This window comes from Panthera leo, chromosome A1 (assembly GCF_018350215.1).
Source record: "Panthera leo isolate Ple1 chromosome A1, P.leo_Ple1_pat1.1, whole genome shotgun sequence".
In the NCBI taxonomy this organism is placed as follows: Eukaryota; Metazoa; Chordata; class Mammalia; order Carnivora; family Felidae; genus Panthera; species Panthera leo.
In genome coordinates this window covers 172,225,728-172,247,305 of record NC_056679.1, presented here as the reverse complement: position 1 = coordinate 172,247,305, position 21,578 = coordinate 172,225,728, and the positions used below count along the sequence as shown (strand labels likewise).

The 21,578-nt window shown below is 44.3% G+C and overlaps 1 protein-coding gene across 2 annotated transcripts in view; it reads left to right on the top strand.

Annotated features, from left to right (window-relative positions):
- The window catches only part of MCC (MCC regulator of WNT signaling pathway), a 275,749-nt gene that overhangs the window by 168,176 nt on the left and 85,995 nt on the right, over positions 1-21,578 (top strand). The window contains exons 3-4 of one of the 2 annotated variants that reach the window (XM_042945311.1): positions 5,222-5,364; positions 16,048-16,190. In XM_042945311.1, the coding sequence (XP_042801245.1) occupies positions 5,222-5,364; positions 16,048-16,190 (286 nt within the window). Of the gene's footprint in view, positions 1-5,221; positions 5,365-16,047; positions 16,191-16,848; positions 16,995-21,578 lie in introns of those variants that run through there. The other variant, XM_042945322.1, reaches the window with a different exon arrangement.

The following is a 21,578-nucleotide window of genomic DNA, read 5'->3' as shown; positions in this document are numbered from 1 at the left end:
TCTGACCTCCAGAAACTCATGGCAGGCAAGATGCTGCAACCACAGGCTTGCTTTCTCTGCTGTATTGCAGGATCAGTCCAAAAACTGATGAATACAGGCTGGGAGGAGGGAGAACCCTGGATGCAATTCCCTGGGATCATAGGAAAAAAGTGGCAGCATGTTGTTTGAGACCATTTCTTACTTTGTTCGACTGAAATCAGTCGAACATTCCACAAAAATGGAATGTTTGTGTATGATGAAGAGAAGAAAATAATTTCTCACTTGGAAGTTTTGCAGGAAGAAGCTGCCATTCCTCCCTGTTAAGAAAGTCATCGCTGGGGCGCCTGGGTGGCTTGGTCGGTTAAGCGTCCGACTTCGGCTCAGGTCTCATGGTTCATGAGTTCAAGCCCCGCGTCAGGCTCTGTGCTGACAGCTCGGAGCCTGGAGCCTGTTTCCGATTCTGTGTCTCCCTCTCTCTCTGTGACCCTCCCCCGTTCATGCTCTGTCTCTCTCTGTCTCAAAAATAAATAAACATTTAAAAAAAAAAAAAAGAAAGTCATCACTGAGTAACTGACCTGGGCAGCTAACGCTGGCTTTATGGGAACTGGAGAGATCTAGAATGTCCTGTCTTACAGCCCCGTGTGTCTGCTTTTTTATTTTGGTGCTCCAGGGGGTTGAGGAGAGAATTGTCTGGGTTTTCTACTTCTCCTCTGATATTGGAAGGCATAATACTTGGTGTTTCTTGGAGTTCAACAGAGGCAGGTCAGGGAAGGGGACCAAGGAGGGCGACTCTGGTGCCCCTGGAGATCTTTAGGCAAATGGTACAGAGACCAGCCCACAGGTCAGGGATCTGGGAGGGAGTTGAGGGGAGAAGATTGTGGCTACAATCGCTTTAACCCTTTGATGGCATGAACAAGAATCAGAAAGATTTTTCAGAGGGTTCTGCTTGTCTGGGATATAACAAATCAGTAACTTTACATTTAATTTGTTTTCATCTGTAAAATGGTTGTATCATCAGAATATGCAGTGATAACACATAACCGCAGATTTGCAGTGGCTTAAGATATGAAAGGTGTATTTCTGGTTCCTTGCTAGGAGCTCAGTAGTGCTGGCAGAAAACTCTGTGTGGCATTGTCCTCAGCCAGCCTCCTAAGCTGAAGGGCTTCCACCGTCTGGAACATTGCCAGCAGCCATGGCCTGGGAAGGGAATGTAGCAAATTCTGAAGGAGCTGGTAAAGGCTTCCAGGCGCAAATGGTATCAATTCACTGAGACCTCATTGGCTGAAACAAGTCACATGGCCATATCCGGCTTCATGGGAAAGGGGAAGTATAATCCCACCACGTGCAAGGGTGGAGGTGAACCAGAGTCTTGATGAGCGCCCCTGCTGGGTGCTGCAGGGGTGCTGGCGCTTATGGGATGCACATCCCACATGGTGGCTCCGGCAGAGCCGCATATACATAAGAAAATACTGGAGAGAAATGAACACCATTTGAAAAAAGGTTTTATTCATGGATTATGGAGAAAGTGGACATCTGTCATTTTTTAATGTGTATAAAGTACTTAAACTTGTAAGTTAAAAGTCAAAAAATTATAATCATAGAGGTAATGCTCCTTTTTCCTGCTTAGTTGTCCTTGTTGTATTACCTTCTCAGTTGAGGGTTTACTGGGCTACCTGACCCTGGGTGATTCCTCTGTGGTGGTATGATATGCAGCTTGACCTCGCCTGTGCCCCTGTGAAACAGAATGCCTGAAATCACACACCCTCCCAGGCTAAAAAAAAATTGCTCTCACAGATCATGAGAACTGAGGGTGGGGAGAGGCATGGGTCAGTAACGATACTGGAGTGTGATAATAAAATCCGGCATGACTTGAACAAACCAGGCTTGCCCGTGCAGGAGCTTGCCAGGGCAGGAAGGCATGATCGTGCACAGAATGGCTGTGTCTGTCCTGGGTGCCGCTACTCCTCTTCTACTTTTCCTGCACCAAAGTGTCCCTTGCTGGGGTTGGTCTTGTGCAGCTTTATGAGGACTATTTAACAAGGGTGTTTTGTTGGGTTCTGTTGGCTCCTGCAGGTCACGACTTGTTTTCTCCTGCCCTGTTGCTCTCATGGGAGTTGTGGTGCAGGCACCGCAGCTTGGAAAAGCTCAAGGGATTTTCACTAAGCTTGGAGATGAGTGCCTCAGTATATCTTTGTCTGGTTACAATGAGTGTGGACAGAATGGGTGAAGTGTGCTTAATGTGACACCTCAAGGACATGTACAGATGGGGCTTGGGCAATGTCTTCTCCAGCCATTCATTCACCTTGAGGCTAAGAGGATAATTATTTTCCAGTGTTCTCTTGTCACTGTGTAAAGAATCCCCAGAGTACCTTTCCACCGTCTTTCCTCCCCCCAACCCCCACTTTTGTCCTCCAGCACAGAATTCCACCCGGAAGCTGTGACTACAGTTTGCTTCAAAGTATGTGTCATAGTGGCCCCCACTGTGGCACCCAGCACACCATCTTAAATGTTATAGGAAATCAAGACATATCTATTATTTGTAGAGGAAGAATTAAATTACAGAGGCTTTCCACTATTTTAGGAAACCATACTTATGGAAAAAAATATAGGAATGTAAACCAGATATCTTTGCCTTCAGCTAGGAATTTTTTTTTCTCCAATATATTCTTGTTTCTACTCCCAAACGAACCCGTAAGTTCCAAATATACATTCTGAGTCTTTTGTCTCCTTTTAGCTACAAGTGCCATTCTGTCTGAATCATCAGGCTTCCTGTTGTCTCTTGTTCATACTCATACCCTCTAGGCAGACTCCCCAGTTAGAGGCAGGAGCGAAGATGCTTTAGTCCCAGATAACATGCTCTCATTATCTGGGCATTGGCCATCTGCTTTTCCAGCAACCCGGATCTTGCCTGTTAAGTAGCTCACAACAGTCACCAGGGATGCCCAGAGTTGTCTTGGTGGTTATCAGTTGATCGTGTGCCTTTTTCTTGTATGAATATTTGCACACCTTCATTTTTAAGTGAATTTGGCAGTTTCTAGTCTGCCTTGGTGATGGTAGTGGGCTGTTGACCTCTGAAGACTGTGGAAGAGGAAGAGTGAGTGAGGAATTGGTGGGAAGGGAGAGCTGTTAAGTTTGTGAGGGGAAGCCTTTCACAGTGATTTGTAGCCCTACAGAGCTGAATATGGAAAAGTAAAGAGGAGGAGCCAGCAAGATGGCAGGAAGAGTCGTGGTGGAAATGAGATCCAGGTCAAACTGGGCATGATTTTGTAATTATTTTAAGATCTAGAACTGGTGATCTTCATGAGAGTGCCAGCTACACTGACACATGTACATACCACATACACACACGTGCACACACATGCACGCACACACACACAATTTGAAGGTGGGAATAAAGACTGATAACAAAAACTCACAGATACTTTGTGGGGATGGAGAAAAACAGTATTCTGCTGTGGCTATGTTCCAGAGAAATGTGAGCCTTTTTCACTTTTTGACAGATACTGTCTTTGACACCCTGTCATTTTGTGGACTTCTGTTGTCCCTTGTAAAATATGGTGGATCATGGATGAAAAGCATAATTTCATGCAAAGAGTACTTGGGGCCTGTTACAGTTTTGTTCTGTTTAGGAAGGCTTCCCTGTAAATGGGACTTAGACTCACCCTTCATTCTTGCCTCTCCTTCCACTTATTTCCTGAGCGTATGACCTTGAGTGGACATTATTTGATGCTGCAGGTTGTCCCTAAGAACAGAAATTCACATCGCTATTTCTGTGAAAGCAGCTGTCGCACAAAATATCTGTGATACAGCTTCCACAACCTCCTTGCCTTCAGTCTTGCTCCTGGAGCTCTGAGCAGCCCCCAGGAAGTTACCACATTAATACTGATCAAGTCGTTCATAGGTGTGGTCCCTGCCGGGATATATACCACCAAATTTATCAGACTTCTTTGCTGTGTATTTCTGTTTCAGTATTGAGTTGGGCTTGGTGTAGTGTTCTGCTTATCTTTGAAGGCTTTTGTCCCTGCCCTGTAGCTTCTGGGTTACACCGTGGGAAACCACAGATTTAGGGAGGGAGGAGGACAGTGGGACGTGGTGGGTGAGAAGTCTTACCCTTTTCCGTCTGCCACTAGCCCTGAAGGTGCAAAGCTGGCAAGTACATATGGCTCTTGGCATTAGGAAAACCTTGCTGAAATGAAATTAAAATTCCTCTGCTGGACAGGAAATTAATCAGGGCTGAACGCAGTAGACAGGGACAGAAGCTAGATTCCTTATTCCATCATTGATGAGTGTTTTATTGTTATGCAAATGAGATCAAATGCTCGGTGACTGTTAGGGTGTTGAGGAGGGGTTAGAGAAGGGAAAGAGATGAACAGGTTCCTTAGGATTTAAACTCTAGCTTCAAAAATGTTTTTATAGCATCTGCTGCCTCTTACACCATCAGATGCTGAGCAAGGGAAGCGCCTCAGTTTCTTCTGTCATTGTTTCTGCAAAGCAGCCTCCTTGACAGTGTGATATATTGCGATTTATTCATTCCATAACGCTACTAGATCACCCACAGTGAAGCAAGCCACATGCCAGGTGTTAGGGCTAAATTACAGAATCACCTAGTCTTTGCTTTGCCAGAGTTCATAGTCTGGTAGAAAAGGATATTGGAAAAAATTAAGTCTGCAGATAACTGGCCAGATAGAAATAATTGTCACACCACTTAGGACTATTTGGTTGAAAAGCAGCTGAAACGTACCGTAACAAACATCAGCTAAAAGGGTACATAGAAACTAAACAGCCATAAAGGAATGTGGGACGACAGCTCAGGCGTATGGGTCTCAGGAACTAAGGGACAGTCTTTTCAGGACCCTCAGTCGAGTGAATCAACTCCACGCAATCTTAAGTCTATTCACCAAACATTCCCAAAAGAAGGTATCTGATGGATCCAGCTCAGGCCACTTGCCCACTTCTTGGAGGGGGGTGGAAAGCAGGAGACTTGGATAATGCCACAGAGATTGCGAGCAATGGAGGAGGGACTTTCCCTCTTAAAGACAGAATGAATGCTACAAAGGCAAAGGATATGATAAAAGTTAGCTGGCGTTGTGGCTTTTGGGATTCTGGCCAATGACTGGGCATATGTTTATTTGGAGTGTGCTCAATGTTGAGGCTGTGGTGGCTTGAGACCATAAAACTTGGAATCATTCACCCATAGGTGTGTCAACTCATTGGCCCTTCTGTCTTGTTCTCTTGATCCCAGTGTGAACAGTCCCACCTCATGAGAGAACATGAGGACGTCCAGGAGCGAACAACGCTTCGGTACGAGGAACGCATCACGGAACTCCACAGCATCATTGCTGAGCTCAATAAGAAGATAGACCGTTTGCAAGGCACCACCATCAGGTAGTGGGCTCCTAGTGCAGCTTTCTCTCTGCCCTTCTGGGCTCTGACCTGGCTCCTGGGGTTGAAGTCATCCTGATGAAATATAATGATGTTTTATTTGCAACCAAGATTTTTGCTGTTGATAACTACTTTCTCTTTACATTGATAGTCGTGCACTTTCCCCTCCACTGTTCTGTTCTCATCTTGATCGTCAGGGTAGTCCTGGAAGGTAGCCAGGGTGGGAGTTATAATCCTCAGGTACTGATAAGAGTGTGGAGCCAGAAGTTGGTGAAATGCTTTATTAACCAGTTCTGGATGGAGCCCCTCTGTCTCCCTACCAACACCCCTACCACTGCTTGACTCTAGATGGTCTTCTCTAGATGGACAAACTGTGTGCCTCCCTTGGGGATTTTGAGAGCTCTGTGAATGTGGCTTATAACTAAATAGTACATATGCTTCTAGGTAATCTAATATTTTGAGCTCACCTAGAGTTGATCTGCCAACATTGATGTGGCCTTATAAAAACTCCTAATGTGGGGGGCAAGATTTGATACATCATTTTACCTAGCAAAAAGGCGAGAGCTTAAAAATACTAAGTTGATGACTTTAAGTTAAATTAGCAGAGGGTAGAAGCAGAGTTAGAACCCGCAGTCTCTCTGCTTTTACTTAATAGTCTTTCCATGAAAGTGACTTTTGGTGGTCCTGCCTTCCTTATCAATCAGTTAGCCCCAAAGTCTGCACGCAGCACAATTTTAATTGGCGTGTGTCTGCCCTGCTTTCCAGAGGAGGGGTTTACTTTGAGTGACTTAGCCAAGGATGAGAGCTTTTTATCATGCTGCTTGTGCTCAGGGAACAGCCCTGAGGAAAGCAAACAGTTGGCACCTACCTTTCTGGAGAAAAGAGCTTTGTTCACTGAATGTTTGTACAAGCCACAATTATGGCCATTTAGAGGCAACTACTTTAAACTGTCCCTCTAGAAGTCCTAGTGGGTTAGAAGAAACTTTGGGTGCATTTTGTTCCAACTCTGAGAGTTACAGGAATGACAGGGCTACTTGGTGAGAGTACTGACGGCCTCTGATTTCTGGGCAAAATCATGGAAAACTTGACACTGAACTGGAGCCACATGATAAATTCCATATTCCAATGTAGAACCTCAAGTCTTTTAAATTGTATCCTGGTCTTCGGAGTGATTGTAGGTTAGAAACGCATGAGCAGAGAAGAATTTTCAGACCAAAGAAATGATTAGAGCCGACTTACAGGAGGCTGGCAGAGTACATTGGTAAATTTGTAATTTCCATTAAAACATGTTGCACTTTTAAACCCTTGAGAAGGTGAGGGAAAATGGGCTCAGTGAGTTGTGAAAAAAAGCATCACACATCACCTGGAAAACTCAATTTCAGGATGTTTAAATTGAATATAATGGCCAAATGGCTTCATGTTAAAATACAGTGAGCTTCTTGACCATAAACATTTATTGGTGCCTTTTATTTAAAGGGAGATTGCATCTGTGCAGATGTCACATTAAATTCTGCCAGTTTTCATTATGTAAATGAGCTATCCCCTGCCTTTCGGGGGTCTCCCTGCAGACTGTGGGCCAGTAAGACAAGGCTCTTCCTGTCCTCTCACTTCCATGGCTAAGGCTTGTCTCCTGCCCCCAGCACTGCCAGAAATGGGTTTGCCCTCAGGTGCTGAGATGCTGTGCTAGACCAAGATGGGCAGGGGTGGGAGTGGTAAGGAGGCACACACCTATAAGGAACTCCAGATGCCCTAGCATATCCAGGGTCTAGAGAATTGATTGTCATACTAGTCAGGTACAATACTAGTACCTTCCAGACTTTCTTGTCCCTTTAGTTGGGCCTGAGTTAGAAATTTATTGGAGGGACGCCTGGGTGGCTCAGTCGGTTAAGCATCCGACTTTGGCTCAGGTCATGATCTCACGGTTCGTGAGTTCGAGTTCTGTGTCAGGCTCTCTGCTCAGAGCCTGGAGCCTGCTTTGGATTCTGTGTCTCCTCTGTCTCTGCCCCTCCCCCGCTCATGCTCTGTCTCTCTCTGTCTCTCAAAAATAAATAAATGTTAAAAAAAATTTAAAAATGTATTGGAAATGCTGAAAAATAATATGGGAATAGTTTATGTAAGCTATGATATATCTGTACATAAGCTATCCATAAGCTAAATTGCTTAAGTAAGAAAAATGATAATCTCATAGTTTTATTTTATTTTATTTTATTTTTTTTTTATTTTCTAATACAAAATTTATTGTTATACAAAACCATGAGAATGGGATGGCAAAGGAAAAACAGTAAACTATAGATTTTGCTTTAGCACTTTTAAGAGTGTCACAATTCAACACGTTTGTTTTCCAAATTGTCACGGATAATTTATTTTCTGGAAAGATCTTGTGTGCTTATTTATGGTTTATACATACTTGACACTATGGTAGATGAGCAGAACTGAGCATACCCTCATGTTAGAAGAACATTTACATGACAAAATTTAGTAAGTAGATATAGGTTTTACTGGTCCTTATAGCTGACTGTAGGACTGTATTTTCAGCTCACATTATCTTTTTGACTTTTTAATAGAAATAAGTAGACACGTGTCAGAGAACCAGCTTTCCTTCATGGCAAATCTTTGAGAGTCAAGGTATTGACATCAGAAAGGAGAGAATTAAGAGAGCTGTTATCAATTATTATTAATTGGTCATAAGTAAAACAATCTTTTGAACTATTACACTCAGTACAAAAAGTTTGAGAATTTGGAAGAAAAGATAAGATGTCTACGTTCCTCAAATTTCTTTAATCGGGGCACAAGATTAGTATCTCAAATTTCACTCACAAAGGGAATGGATTTTGTTTCAGTGTTAATCAAAAATCCTTCCCCATAAATTTCCTCATTATATAAAGAACATACCCATGACAACAACGATGACTGTGTGGCTTATTCCAAAGCTAGTGTGTTGTTAACACAATCAAGGGGATCAAATTTTAACCAAAGCATTGTTTAAATAATAAAGAGTAAATGGCAGAGTGTGGGGTTCAATTTTAAAATATGTACTTAAGAAGAATAAATAAACTATTTTTAACTCAGAATATTTCTGTACCAGTATTCTATTTACAGTATTCATTTTTTCAGGACAGGGATGATTTCTTATTCATTGTCATCTCTATCTCTAGCCTCTACAATATACTAAGAAATGTTTATTGATAGCATTTTTATTTCAGCTACAAAATGCACCATGCCTTCACAATTTAAAAGTCAGAATTTCCTTATTTGTTAAATTGTTGGTTGCAATCCAGTAGCAATTGCAAGAAACTAATGGAACCAACAAAAATTCCTACAAATTTACCAGTTTCCATTCACTAATGTTAAAATCTAAATTTCCTTTGATAATCTCATAGTTTTAAACTTTTATGTCAGGTCACAGTCAGAACTGGGACCTTCTGTGACTATCCTACAAGACACTCTCCCATCTCCTATAGCCACAGGGCTAAGGTAGCCAAGAATCAGACACTGCAGGTGGCTGAATTCCAGTGTAAGTTGAATTCACAGCCACATCAGATCTTTTAGGTAAAGATTAAGCATTGATAGGAAAAGATGAAATGGTGAGAATTTGAATGGAAACATTGGGGTAGATTTCAATGAATCACAATTCCTAGAGCCTACAAACTCCACTGAGTTTCCCCTTCTGCAGAAGCACTTCTCCTCCTTGTCTGATAAAGCTTGGAGACTCTACAGCAATCTGATCCCAGGTAGAGGGTGCCAGGTATATACACTTAGGTCCCCCAGGAATAAAGATTTATAATTATTTCACTAGGTAAAGAATTCTAACCAACTAAGATGCTGGCCAAACACAAAGGAAATAGGGATTTCCTAGTGGAAGAAGGAAGTTAGAAACATCAACTGTAGCCTCATGGTCAGTTGCAAAAAAGATGCAAGGCTGTGCATATTTTCTTGCTTGTTTATGCATGTATCCAATTTCCTTTTTTTACCTTCTTATTCTCTCCTATTACATCGGGCGAGCTGGTATTGGTGATGAAACTTGTCTGATGGTTAGGTTAGATGGTATCTAGGTGGATTTGCCCCTGAACTAGAAGAGAAGTGGTTACCTGACAATGGATACAATAACTGCTGGGACTTTGGGTCTCCCATTTTGGTGAGAAGGTGACTTCATTTACATTTGAATGAGAGATAGTTAGAGAAGGTTGGGGTCATTGCTATTGCAATTGGAAATGTCAGTTTGGAAATTTCAGCCATGTGTGTGGTTGTCAAGTAGCCACGGAATGTGGCCTGTGACATGTTATCTAGCACCTGGTACCATTCCCACTCCTCCTCTCTACTCTCCCGGGAATCAAAGAGGCTGGACACTTGGGACTACTTCCCAGATTGCCTTAATAGCTGCGATCTGGATACAGTTTGGGTTCTGTCTGCCAGTGAGGTGCCTTCACGTGGATTTGGAGAAGGAGGTGGGAGCCATTATTACTCAGGCCAGGATGGCAGCAGCTGACATATAAGCTTTGGTGGGCATGAGGTCCTGCACTGACTGGCCAGAGCCTGGGGCTGTGGGCAGGTGTGAAGGCAGAGGTAGTTACCTGACTTTTGGGGGGGTCCACAACTGTGATGGCAAATGTGACAGCTCCTGGTGGCCTCCACCCACACTTTTCTGGTTCTTCTAACCGTTATGCAAGCATGGAACTGCCTAAATTAAATTTCTTCTACTTGAAACATCCACTGTAGTTTATGTTCCTAACTGAACCCTGCCTAATGCATCCTAAATCCCATCTCCTAGGAATAAACACTGAACATTTTGTATATATGGCCTTCTAAAAAATTTTATTCATGAATATTTTAAATAAATTGGATCATAGCACACACAATGTTTTATAATCTATGCTTTTTCACTTAACTGTATGTTATGAATGGCTTTTTTAAATGCTCATCTGACTTGGAGAGGTTATATAATGGGATGGGGAAAATGGAAAAATACATCAGTAGCTCACTTTGGAATGGAGGGGTGGGTGGGTTCTAAGCAAATTAAACATGAACTCTTGTTTCCTGAGGAGATCATTTTCTTTGCCCAAAAGCTACTCTCATAACCTCACCCTTTCACTGCCGGCTCTCATGTTCAGTCATGTTTTCCGCTTCCATTTCCTGTTGCTTGTTAGCCCACGGCTGTCTGGCTTCTGAGTGCAACAGTTTGCTGAAGTTTCCTTTGCTAGGGACTGAATTATGTTTCCAAATTCATATGGTGAAGCCCTGCCCCTCAATGTTATAGCATTTGGAGTTGGGGCCTTGGGGAGATAATTCTGTTTAGTTGAGGTCAGGAGGATGGGGACCATATGGTGCGAGTAGTGAGTGCCCTTATAAGAAGAGACACCAGAGGGCTTGCTCACAGGTACGCTCTCTCCCTGCCGTGTAAGGACACAGTGACAAGGCAGCCATCTGTAAGCCAGGAAGAAAAGCCCTTACCAGAAACTGACCCTGTGGGCACCTTGATTTTGTTTGGACTTCAAACCAAAGTCTAGAACTAAGAGAAAATAAGGTCCTATTGTTTAAGCTAGTCCACAGTATTTTTATACAGTAGCCTAGGCTACGATACTTCTTTGAAAACTACCAGTGACTTCTTAACTGAAAACTCCAGTGACCTTTTCTTGTTTCTGGTCCTTTTCTGCAGCCTGTACCCTTAAATCTTCTCTACTTTCTGGTGTGTTCTTCTTGAACTCCTAGGACCCTAGATCATTTCTTCTGTCCCTAAGATTGACCCTCAGCCTTGGCTCTTATGCTGGGCTCTCTCTCCCTACCTTTCACCTTGAAGGGCTGCAGCCCTAAAAAGCTGACCCTGCCTATCTGTGTTAACTCCCTCCCACTTCACTCTTCTGCCTCTTTGTCTGCAAAATGCTCTTCATTTGCCAACAAAGATAATATCCAAAGTCTCCATCTACTCTAACATAATCTAGTCTCTAAAATCTCATGCCTGCTCCATGAGCCTGACCTTTCCATTTGCCCAATTACTCACCAAAAGATTCATAGATGAGACTGATCTTGCTTTGTGCTAGATGGAAAAATAGGGAGAGATGGAATTGCAGGAAGAATCAGGGCTCATCACTGATTTCCTGCTTTAGATCTTCTAAGAGAGCTGAAAGGGATACATTTCCTCCTTGTATCTAAAAAAATCTTTGTTCTTTAAAAGAATGATGGCATTTCAAGGCAAGTCTGCCTTTACTTATAAGGAAGAATGTAGTTCAGCAAAACCCCCCACCAGGTCAGGTAGGCCGGGGTAGCTGGACATAGTTGACTGACCGGTGTCAAGGCAGGCAGATGTCCATCCACGTCTTATTCACAAATCAATCCAGTGACAAAGCATGAATGTGCATGCCAAAATAAAAAGGCATGGGGATTGCTAATGAAATAATATTTATATCAAATACTACTAATTCCATAGTACTTCAGCTTAAGGTCTGGAAAGCAGGATAAGAATTACACTTTCATTGACCGTTCCCTTTTCCGAAAAGGGATCATTTCATCCCTAGCCAATAATGGGAAGGAATCTTTAAAAATCATTGTCAACAACAACAAAATCTTTTCCATAGGTCACCATATTTTAAATTTTTTTTTTTCAACGTTTTTTATTTATTTTTGGGACAGAGAGAGACAGAGCATGAACGGGGGAGGGGCAGTGAGAGAGGGAGACAAAGAATCGGAAACAGGCTCCAGGCTCCGAGCCATCAGCCCAGAGCCCGACGCGGGGCTCGAACTCACGGACCGCGAGATCGTGACCTGGCTGAAGTCGGACGCTCAACCGACTGCGCCACCCAGGCGCCCCGGTCACCATATTTGATTGTTGTTTCACTGGTCCTAAATTTAGGAGTGACGCTGTACTGCTCACTAGTTGTAGAATCTTGGGTAAACTGCTTAAGCCTCTTGAAGCTTCAACTGCCTTGTTCGTAAAATAAAGATATTGATCCCAGCTTTGATGAGCCCTAAAATCTCTGCCAGTCTGGGACTTTTCTGCCACTGCTTAGTTACACAGGTGGTGGGGACAATCTAATGCCTGCCTCCTTGGGAGCGTTTTTCTTTTGTCGTTTAAGCTAGTAGCAAGCACTAATCATTGCTACTCTAAGAGCAATTTGGAAGCACTTCACAAATGCTTCTAAGTGAATGAAATGAAACAAGGTACATTTAGAATTCTGTGAGATGATTCTTGATGTTCCAAAGAGAGACACCTGAGAACTTTGTAATTCCATAATTGCGAAACTACCACAGTAGTGTCTAATTATCAACAGTTATCAGTTTATCAAAGCTTCTGGGGTTTTTTTGTTTGTTTTTGGTTTTGGGGTTTTTTTGGGCTTAAAATGGTTACTTCTTGGATCTTTTCATGTTTTCTTCCTTTTCACCAGCATCATTGGCAGCTGGTGTTCTTTGGGGAGGTTCTCTTCCTCCCCCACCCTCCCCCCCAAATAAGTTATCGTTTGCCAAGAGCGACTGTATACATAACAGAAAGAAGCAAACAATGAAGTCACTTTGAGGCACTGATGCTGTGTTGTTAACTAGACATCTTTACCAGCCAGGAGACTCCTGTCGCACCGAGCAGCCTTGAAAACACACCTCATATTCTTGCTTTTGTAAAACTGCTGGCACCGGTGGAGTGTTTCTGATTTCTCGCTCTATTGCTCTGGGTGAACCGTGCCCCCGAATAACACAGTAGAGAGAAGATCTCAAGCATGAGTCTTCTACATATTCTGCAATCACAGATTGACTATCAGCTTACAAAAGGCCCTGAGCGAATTGGCTTTTGTTCTTTCTCAGTCCCAGATTCCAGCCTCTTTTCAAGAATGATCCCAGTCATGATGTTCAGGAGATGATAAGAATATGCAGCTCTATGAATTCTTTAACCAAAGTCAGTGGGAGAAATAGCAAGGTTGCACCAACTTTAATATTTAGATTCTGTGTAACCATTTTTATATCTCATTCTTCGTGGTACAAAACCTGGCCTGATCTCACAAGGTTGCTTTCTGCCTCTAATTGCTATTTACTTTGTTTGCACATGCTGGTTTGTACTATAGTGCTCAACACGATTACCATAAGGAGGAATCTTACCCAGAGATTTTGTGTGCTCAGCTCAGCCCCTCCCTTTGGGGTCGAGAACCTAGACCTTCCACACTTCCCTCCTGCTTGTTCTGTTTCCATGTGACAGCTCAGCAGCACACACTTCTGTGCTGTGCTGTGAGTCCGAGTTCCTGGACTTCACTCATTTTATTTTTATTTCTACCATCTAACCCTGATGATTTGCCTCCTTCAGTACAGTAAGTTCTCCTTCTGATCAAAATTGCCCACTCAACATGCAGCCTGAGTGTCCCTCCAGCCTCATGTTGCTATCCTGCACCCCATGTGGTCTCAGCTGTACTGGTCACTTGTTCCTCTCCGTTCCCATCGTCATTCACATTCAAAACAAACGGTGAGGATGGAAAACCCGTAGGTGTCTGTGAAGAAAGCCAGGAGTCTTCCCTGGTCACTACTCACCTGCAGTGCCAGACGCCCCTCCTGTGCCCACACACAGCATCCTTCTTAGGTTAGAATTTGTTGTGAACACATTTGACTCCTGGAAGACAGCATCCATCTGGTCTTTGCTTTCCTGTCCTTATTTTGGTGCTCAGATACATTGACCAAGGATCCTTGCTTTGCATTTCATGACCCTGAAAGTCTTCTGCCTAAGATAAGATTTCTAGTATGGTGTGATTCTCCTTCAGAGTGTGCTCTGACCTCGGTTAAGGAATGGCCCCTGCAATCAACAGCCTCCTTTTCCTACCCCTTCCCTCTTCACTGCTGTATAAAAGTTCATCCTAATAATCCCTAGAAGTAATTCCTTACAAAGCAGGAGATTTGGCAGCCACTGTATGTTTTAGAACCTGCCAAGCCAGAAGTGTTTAAGGTGGCTATTAATGATTTTGCAAATGCCATTTATACCAGAGATACAGCAGCATTTATCTGGCTTTCTTGGCTGTAAAAGAGTCTCAGCCAAGCTGAAGCTGATAACATTGGCCATGCAACAAAGGTAATTTATTCATCACACACAAAACCTCCCGTTAACTAAAATCAGATTTCTAAGTGCTGACTGAAAGGAGAACTGATATATCAGGACACAATTACCCTCTGGACCAAAAAGGCTACTCTTAAGGTACTTTTTAATTGTTTTCATTCCTAAACCTAATTATTGTTAGCTTTGCAGGTGGCTAATAATTAACTTATTCATAGAACGTTAACCTATATTTTTTGCCTTCACTACTCCCGTTCTAATTCATATTTTGCATGTCTGGGGGCTTAATATCTATTCAAAGTCTCCCCAGATTTCAGGATGCCTTTTATTAAAAACACCTTATAAAGCAGGGGCTCAGCTGAATTCCTTCCCTGTGAGGATACTGATTTCTGAAGTGAACTAAGAACTCTGGAGAGTTCTTCACATTCTTTAATTTATAGATGTGTCTCCCCAGCTTAAAATGGCAGTTGCCTCTTCTGCAAATTCCAGTGGTCACCCATCACCATCTTGGTCCACCCCAAACCCAAGACCGTAAGATTTTCTGCCCTCCTGCTGTCAACTACTTTAAGTGAATGCCAAGCCAAGGGGACTTCTCTTCTTGGCTTTCTTCATAGACACCTATGGGCTTTCCACCCTCATAGTAAATCCCCTGACAGTTTTCTCTTCTGGCTCTTCTGGCTCTCTCTTCTTTTCTCTTCTGGCCCTTCTCATCTACTTGCAAAGTAGATGCCTCAGAGGGAGTTAATGTTGTGCTCTCCACATCTGTGTCCGTTGTATGTGTAGTGATGGTGGTGACGTGAGGAAGAGGCATGCATGTGCTTTGAAAGACTTGGTACAATTTTAAGTTTCCTTCACTTGCTCATAGCTAATTCAGGAACCAAAGACTGAGGGACTGTGAAGGGCTGAGAAGGGGTGGGTGTGTGTGTGTGTGGCAGCATTTAAATGTTGTCTTCCTGTTACAAGTGCTAACTGGTGGAAACAGACTACCGAGAGGGGTGCACTCACTCACTGTGTCCATTTTTCTTGTCTCCCCACCTTTTCCCATCCCCTAATGCCACTGACTTACTTTGGGGAAAGTAAGCGTGGTATTTATTAGATGTACCTCTCAAAGCATCCAGTTTGATCTGCACAGGTGAGGCACTGGTTTTCTGGTAGCTCCAGCCCCAACACCTTTTTACATCCCCTTCCAAGGAAGAAAGCCCACCAGTGGGACTCTCCAGCTGATGGGATGTGACACTCCTGTGCACCAGACTCCTGCTTATTTTGCCCACTGTAGCCTCCATACTCAGACTAACACTGCTTCGGATCTTGGGTTCTTTTTTACCTCAGAATTTGAGGAGGTGAAGAAATCTAATTTCTTCAGGAAATCTTTAAAGGAAAAAAGTTTCTAGTGGGCTGTTAGATGAATCTTGTTCAGTGTGTGCGTGTGTGTGTGTGTGTGTGTGTGTGTGTGTGTGTGTGGACACAGAAGCAACCTTTCAGTTTCACATACTGACTGTGGATGTGACTAACCATTTATCTGGCCTGAAAAGAGTCCTCGTTCATATGGCTGAGGGGATAGGGTGGGGAAGATCTGTTTCTCTCTGAATTTCTTTCCTGCCCTTCCAAGCCATGTTCTCTAGGAATTTGTCTTCTATCTCTGTCAGTGGTAGCTGACTCTCCTTTTTTCTCAGGGAGGAAGATGAGTACTCAGAACTGCGATCAGAACTCAGCCAGAGTCAGCACGAGGTCAACGAAGACTCTCGAAGCATGGACCAAGACCAGACCTCTGTCTCCATCCCTGAAAACCAGTCCACCATGGTCACCGCTGACATGGGTGAGTCTGCCTGCCATTGCATGAAACCAGAGTTTGATTTCTGGATTGTAATGGGAATTTTAGAAATATGAGGCAGCCTGAATTAAAATTTAATTAGTCAAGGAGTTTGGTGAGTAGATGAAGGCATATCCATTTGAAAGTCCCTTACATGCTCCTTTATTGGAACTGAAGAGCTGAATTAGCTTTCTGCCCTGATGTTTGTGATTCAAACATATGTCACCTCTATTTGAAAAATCTGGAAGTAGGGAAAAGGCTATTGTAGTGTTCCAAGTTCGAGTAAAATCTGAACCATGATGGCAGGGATGGGAAGGATGGAATGGGTGGCAACACATTATAGTGAAAGAACCAATCGTTTGTAGCAACTGTTGGGTAAGAAGGAATCTGAAATAACTCCAACATGTTGATCCTAAGTGACTAAGGACATGCTCATATTTCTTAGTCAGGAAGTTTGGTTGAGAAATGAGTTGGGAAATAGATACGTTATGTTTGAGGTTGTAGAGAAATGCCCATCTGGGAATACCTGGTATTTTAAACTGCAGGTCATGACCTGATAGTGGATCTTGAGATTATATGAAAAATACTTTTAAAGTGAAATCATATAGGAAAAAAATAGAATGACAACGCTGCTTCATGAGACTTATTTGTTGAGTGTGTGTATGTATGTAGTAAGTTGCCAAATGAAACGTTTCAGCTGTGGGCTGTAGTCAACCCACAAAATGTTGCAAAACCACTGGTCTGCTTGGAGATGCTTAACTGGATCTTTGGAGAGATTGGGGTTGAGGATAAAGCCTTTGAAGTTACAAGGTAAGGTGATCTCTGTGGTCCAAAGCGTGTGGGGTCAGAAGGAGGAGGAGCACCATATCTTAGGAAATGGTCACATATAGGGGGGAGGTGGAGGAAAAAGGAGAAGGAGGTGTAAATATAGTGTAACTTTCTTGGAACCTAAAATTTCACTGGGGAGAGACTGTAATAGTACACATTTATATTCATTATAAAATTTAGGAACACAGTACCATGAGAGTTTAGCAAAGGAATTTGATTCAGTTTAAGATTCTAGAATAGCTTCCTCTAGGAAGTGACATTTGAGCTGAGAGCTGGAGGGTAAGTAGAAATTAACCAAGTAAATGAAGAGATGCATTCAGGGGAGGGTGGGGGAAGTGGATGCATTCAAGGAGATGAAAAAAGCTCATCATGTATGGAGGGCCCAGAGGTGTGAGACGGAGGCTGGAGAGATAGGTAGGGGCCATAGCATGCAAGATATTATAGACCATGTGAGGAAGGTTGACCTATATTCAAGGATGCACAAGAAACCACTGAAAGGTTTTAGTAGTGTGGGAAGGGGATGAGATGATCAGGTTTGCATTTTGAATCAATCATTCTGTAGTAAGAGAATTGGTGGATCAAGAATGAATGGGCCCTGGGTGGCTCAGTGGGTTAAGTGTCTGACTTCAGCTCAGGTCATGATCTCACAGGCTGTCAGTGCAGACCCTGCTTTGTATCCTCTGTCCCCGCCGCCCCCCACCCCTTCCCCCACATGTGCTTGCATAACTGTGTGCTCTCTCACTCTCTCACTCAAAAATAAATAAGCATTAAAAAAAAAGTGGGGCGCCTGGGTGGCTTAGTTGGTTGGGAAACCAACTTCGGCTCAGGTCATGATCTCACAGTTTGTGAGTTCGAGCCCCACATCAGGCTCTGTGCTGACAGCTCAGAGCCTGGAGCCTGCTTCGGATTCTATGTCTCCCCCTCTGTCTGCCCCCTCCCCTGTTCACACTCTGTGTCTCTCTGTCTCTTAATAATAAATAAACGTTAAAAAAACAAAAAGTATGAATCGGGGAGGCCAGCTAGGAAACCATTGCTAATGTCTCAATGGGCACAATTATCTCTAGGATCAGGGTGGTGGTAGTTGAGATCCAGAAAGGTATAAAACTGGCAAGATCTGCTGAAGGAATAGAAACAGAGGGTGAAAGGAGAAAGTGTGTGTATGGAGATGTTCTCTAAGTGTCTGGATTGTACAATGGACAGATGATGCTGCCAGTCGCCAACACGGGAGCACAGGAAAAAGAGCCAGGTGGTTTTGCTTCGAGTGTTGTTTGGTTTTCTTTTACTTGAGGGGATGGGAGTGTAGGGTGGAGGTCATATGTTTTGTGTGGGCATAAGTCTGAGGTGTCTGTCTCAAAGTCTGTGGGTGTAGATGCTTCAGAAGGCAGCAGGTATACATAAGAAGCCAAGAGGAGAGGTCTAGGCTGAAGGAAAGCAGTTAGGAGACACTGGGTTATTGCAGATAGTTGCTGAAGCAGTGGGAGGCCATGCATAGAGCGAGGAGTACAGAGAACGGGAGCCTGGGCTTTGGGGGCCGCCAGCTGAAGAGGAGACTCTATAGAGCTCCTGTCAGGGGCATGCCTCTCATCATTTTAGTCTCAGTTTAAATGCGTCTCCTCTGAAAGCATCTCATGAGCACCAGTCTGTGCAAGTTCCTGAGTTGACTCTTCGCTGCCCCACTTGTCTCCTTCTATTGAATTGAAATTAAAAAAAAAAAAAAAAAAAGTTTTTTTTTATGTTTGTTTATTTTTGAGGGAGAGAGAAACAGAGCGTGAGCAGGGGAGGGGCAGAGAGAGAGAGGGAGACACAGAATCCGAAGCAGGCTCCAGGCTCTGAGATGTCAGCACAGAGCCTCATGTGGGGCTTGAACTCATAGACGGTGAGATGACGAGCTGAGCCGAAGGCAGATGCTTAGCCGATCGAACCACCCAGGTGCCCTTCGAATTGAAATTTTAAATGATACATTTCTAGTTCTTTGCTTGACTGACTCTCCCACTAAACTCCACTGGGCAGAAGTATATTTAATCTACTAATGGAGTTCCAGAGCCCACCACCAGGCCTGGTACACGGTGTGTGTCCAGAGATACTTGCTGGAATGAACAAGTAAAGCAGTCGGTGAGTCCATCAAGCAGTCGGCCAGCCAAAGGTGTAGGAAGGAAACGAGGAGAGCCATGTTTAGGAAGCCAGTGGGGCAGAGAGAACTCAAAAAGGAAGGAAGAGGTCAGCAGGACGGATTGCTCCTAATGCCAGCAAAGTCACTGAGAGCTGTAAACTGAAACCGATGTGACCTCAACAGAAAAGGAGTGAGGAGTGGAGACACCTTCTAGGTCCTCAAGCTCTTGGCTTCAGGCTGAAACTGCCTCTCTAAATTCACCTGAACCCATATCCCAGGCCTTAAGTTAGAACACACACAATCTCCTGGGACCATCCCAGCTGTGGGCTCAAGTCCCACGTGCTGCTCTATCAGCATTGGGGTCTCAAACCTTTGTGGTCCCAGGCTTCTGGACTCTGTCTTCCAGCCTTGGGAGTGGGACAGGTGCTGACGGCCAAGATGTTCCCATTCAAGCAAAGAGATGTGCCTATACTGATCCCTCCATTCATGTCTCTGAAAGTGTTTAATGAAATTAAATCAGTGCCCAATACTCCAACAATGTTGCTTAAGCAAAGTGGGGGAGTGGGAGGATAAACCTGCCTGAGTGGACTGGGCATCCTTCTGGTGGGGCTTCTCGGGGCTCCTGATGGAGCATTCGATAGCTCAGGCTGTCTGCCCAGGAACCAGTATCTGCCTGTCTGCGCTATGAGCTGGCTTCGTTTTTCCAAATCATTAATCTCAAATCCTTTCTTTCCATCCTTTTCCTCATTACAAATATGTTTGTTATAGCCAGGGATCGTACCTTTGCTGATGGGACTGAGCTCCTGGTAGAAAGGACCCTGTCGACGCAATGCCTGTATGTGTTCTCTGCCCACACAGGCGGCCCTTATTCATCTGTTGAATAACTCACTGGGTGCTGTGCAAGGGGGATATGAGTCACAGGATCTGCCCTCAGATCTCTGTACTCTCACACTTTGTTCTCTCATACCCAGAGTAACATCCCGATTCCTGACCATTGACAATAGGCCCCCACAGAGCTGAGCATCTCCTACCTCAGGCGGCCCCCTCCCTAACCATCCCTCGTTTTCCCCCAGCTGTGGCCACACTGGCCTCCTTGCTGCCCCTCATGCCTGACCAACTCATCTTGTCTCCCTGCTCCTTCTGCCTGGAGTGCTCCTTCCCAGAGCCAACCCTCGGCTTCCTGCGCATGGCTGCTGGCCAGCCCCAGTCAGAGGGCCCTGGTGGAGCACTGTGGCCTTCCCTCACCCTCACTGCCAGGTGCTGTCCTCCTTTTCCGGCTTCGTTTCTCCTCACAACACTTAGTGCTTCCTGGTGACACATTGTATGTGCATTTATTTCATTGTGCATTACCAGTGGTTACCAGTCCCTCACACTAGAATCTAGAATGCAGGCACCACGAGGGCAGGGACTTCCGCTGTCCTGTGTGCCAGTATAACAGTGCCCACACAGAGGAGGCCCCCAGTACTAAGTGTTAGGGAATGCCATCTTGGAGCTCACGGCTCTCCAGAGGATGCATGCAAGGAAACAGGGAATGACCAGCACTGAGGTAAGGGCCACAAGAGGAGGTGGACAGGGGCTCCTAGCAACACCCTTGGGCAAGAGCATCAGAAAATACATCCCAGAGGTCACATCTAGCAGAACTCGGGGGACAGGCGGGAGCGATGCAGGTAAAGAGCAGGAGGCAGGGGGAGAGCCTAGGAGGCAGAGGGCTGGCACCCGCCGGGTCCCTGAGGAGGGCAGGCACAGGGACATCAAGGAGGAGGAGCGCATCAGGGCTTCTGCAGAGTGCCGCCCCTGTGTGCGTTCATCGGAACTGGACGGCTGCCTCTTCTTACTCCTTTGCCATTTTCCAATTAAATGGCTTCGAGAGGGGAAAAAGCTTCCATATATAAACACCGTTATAGGAAATCATTAAAAAGCAGCCATTTCATTATGGTTGCTATATTTGCAAACCTGCATTAGCAACCCAGAGGTTTTCTTGAGCCGGATTTTATAGGCAGAGTTTGCTGCAGTATATTCACCAGTCTTCATTCAAGATAGCAGGAGTTAAGTCCAATCTGCTCCCTTCATCAGAAGCACTTTTCTTGTTTTCAGACCCCACCCATCAGAGCCAGGCTGCCCAGTCAGTGAGCTGGCTCCTAGATGGTGTCCTCGGGCCCTGAAGGAGTAAACCAGCAATTTAGAAAGTGCTTCGACACACCTAACCAGTCCTGTGAAGGAGACAGATCCCAGCAGTGTCACACGGCATCTTAAAATAAATTGCTTTACCTCTGTTCAAACCTGGTCACACAGTTGTTTGGAAAATAAAGGTAATTAAGTAGACAAAGACAAGGTAGGAATTACGGCTTGGGAATTTTATTCCCTCAATTTGGCAAAGAGCTCTAGTTAGGGAGAGGCTGGCTAGAACAGATAACGTGTTTTGCTCACTTTGTGTCGAGCATTTACATGCATCTTCA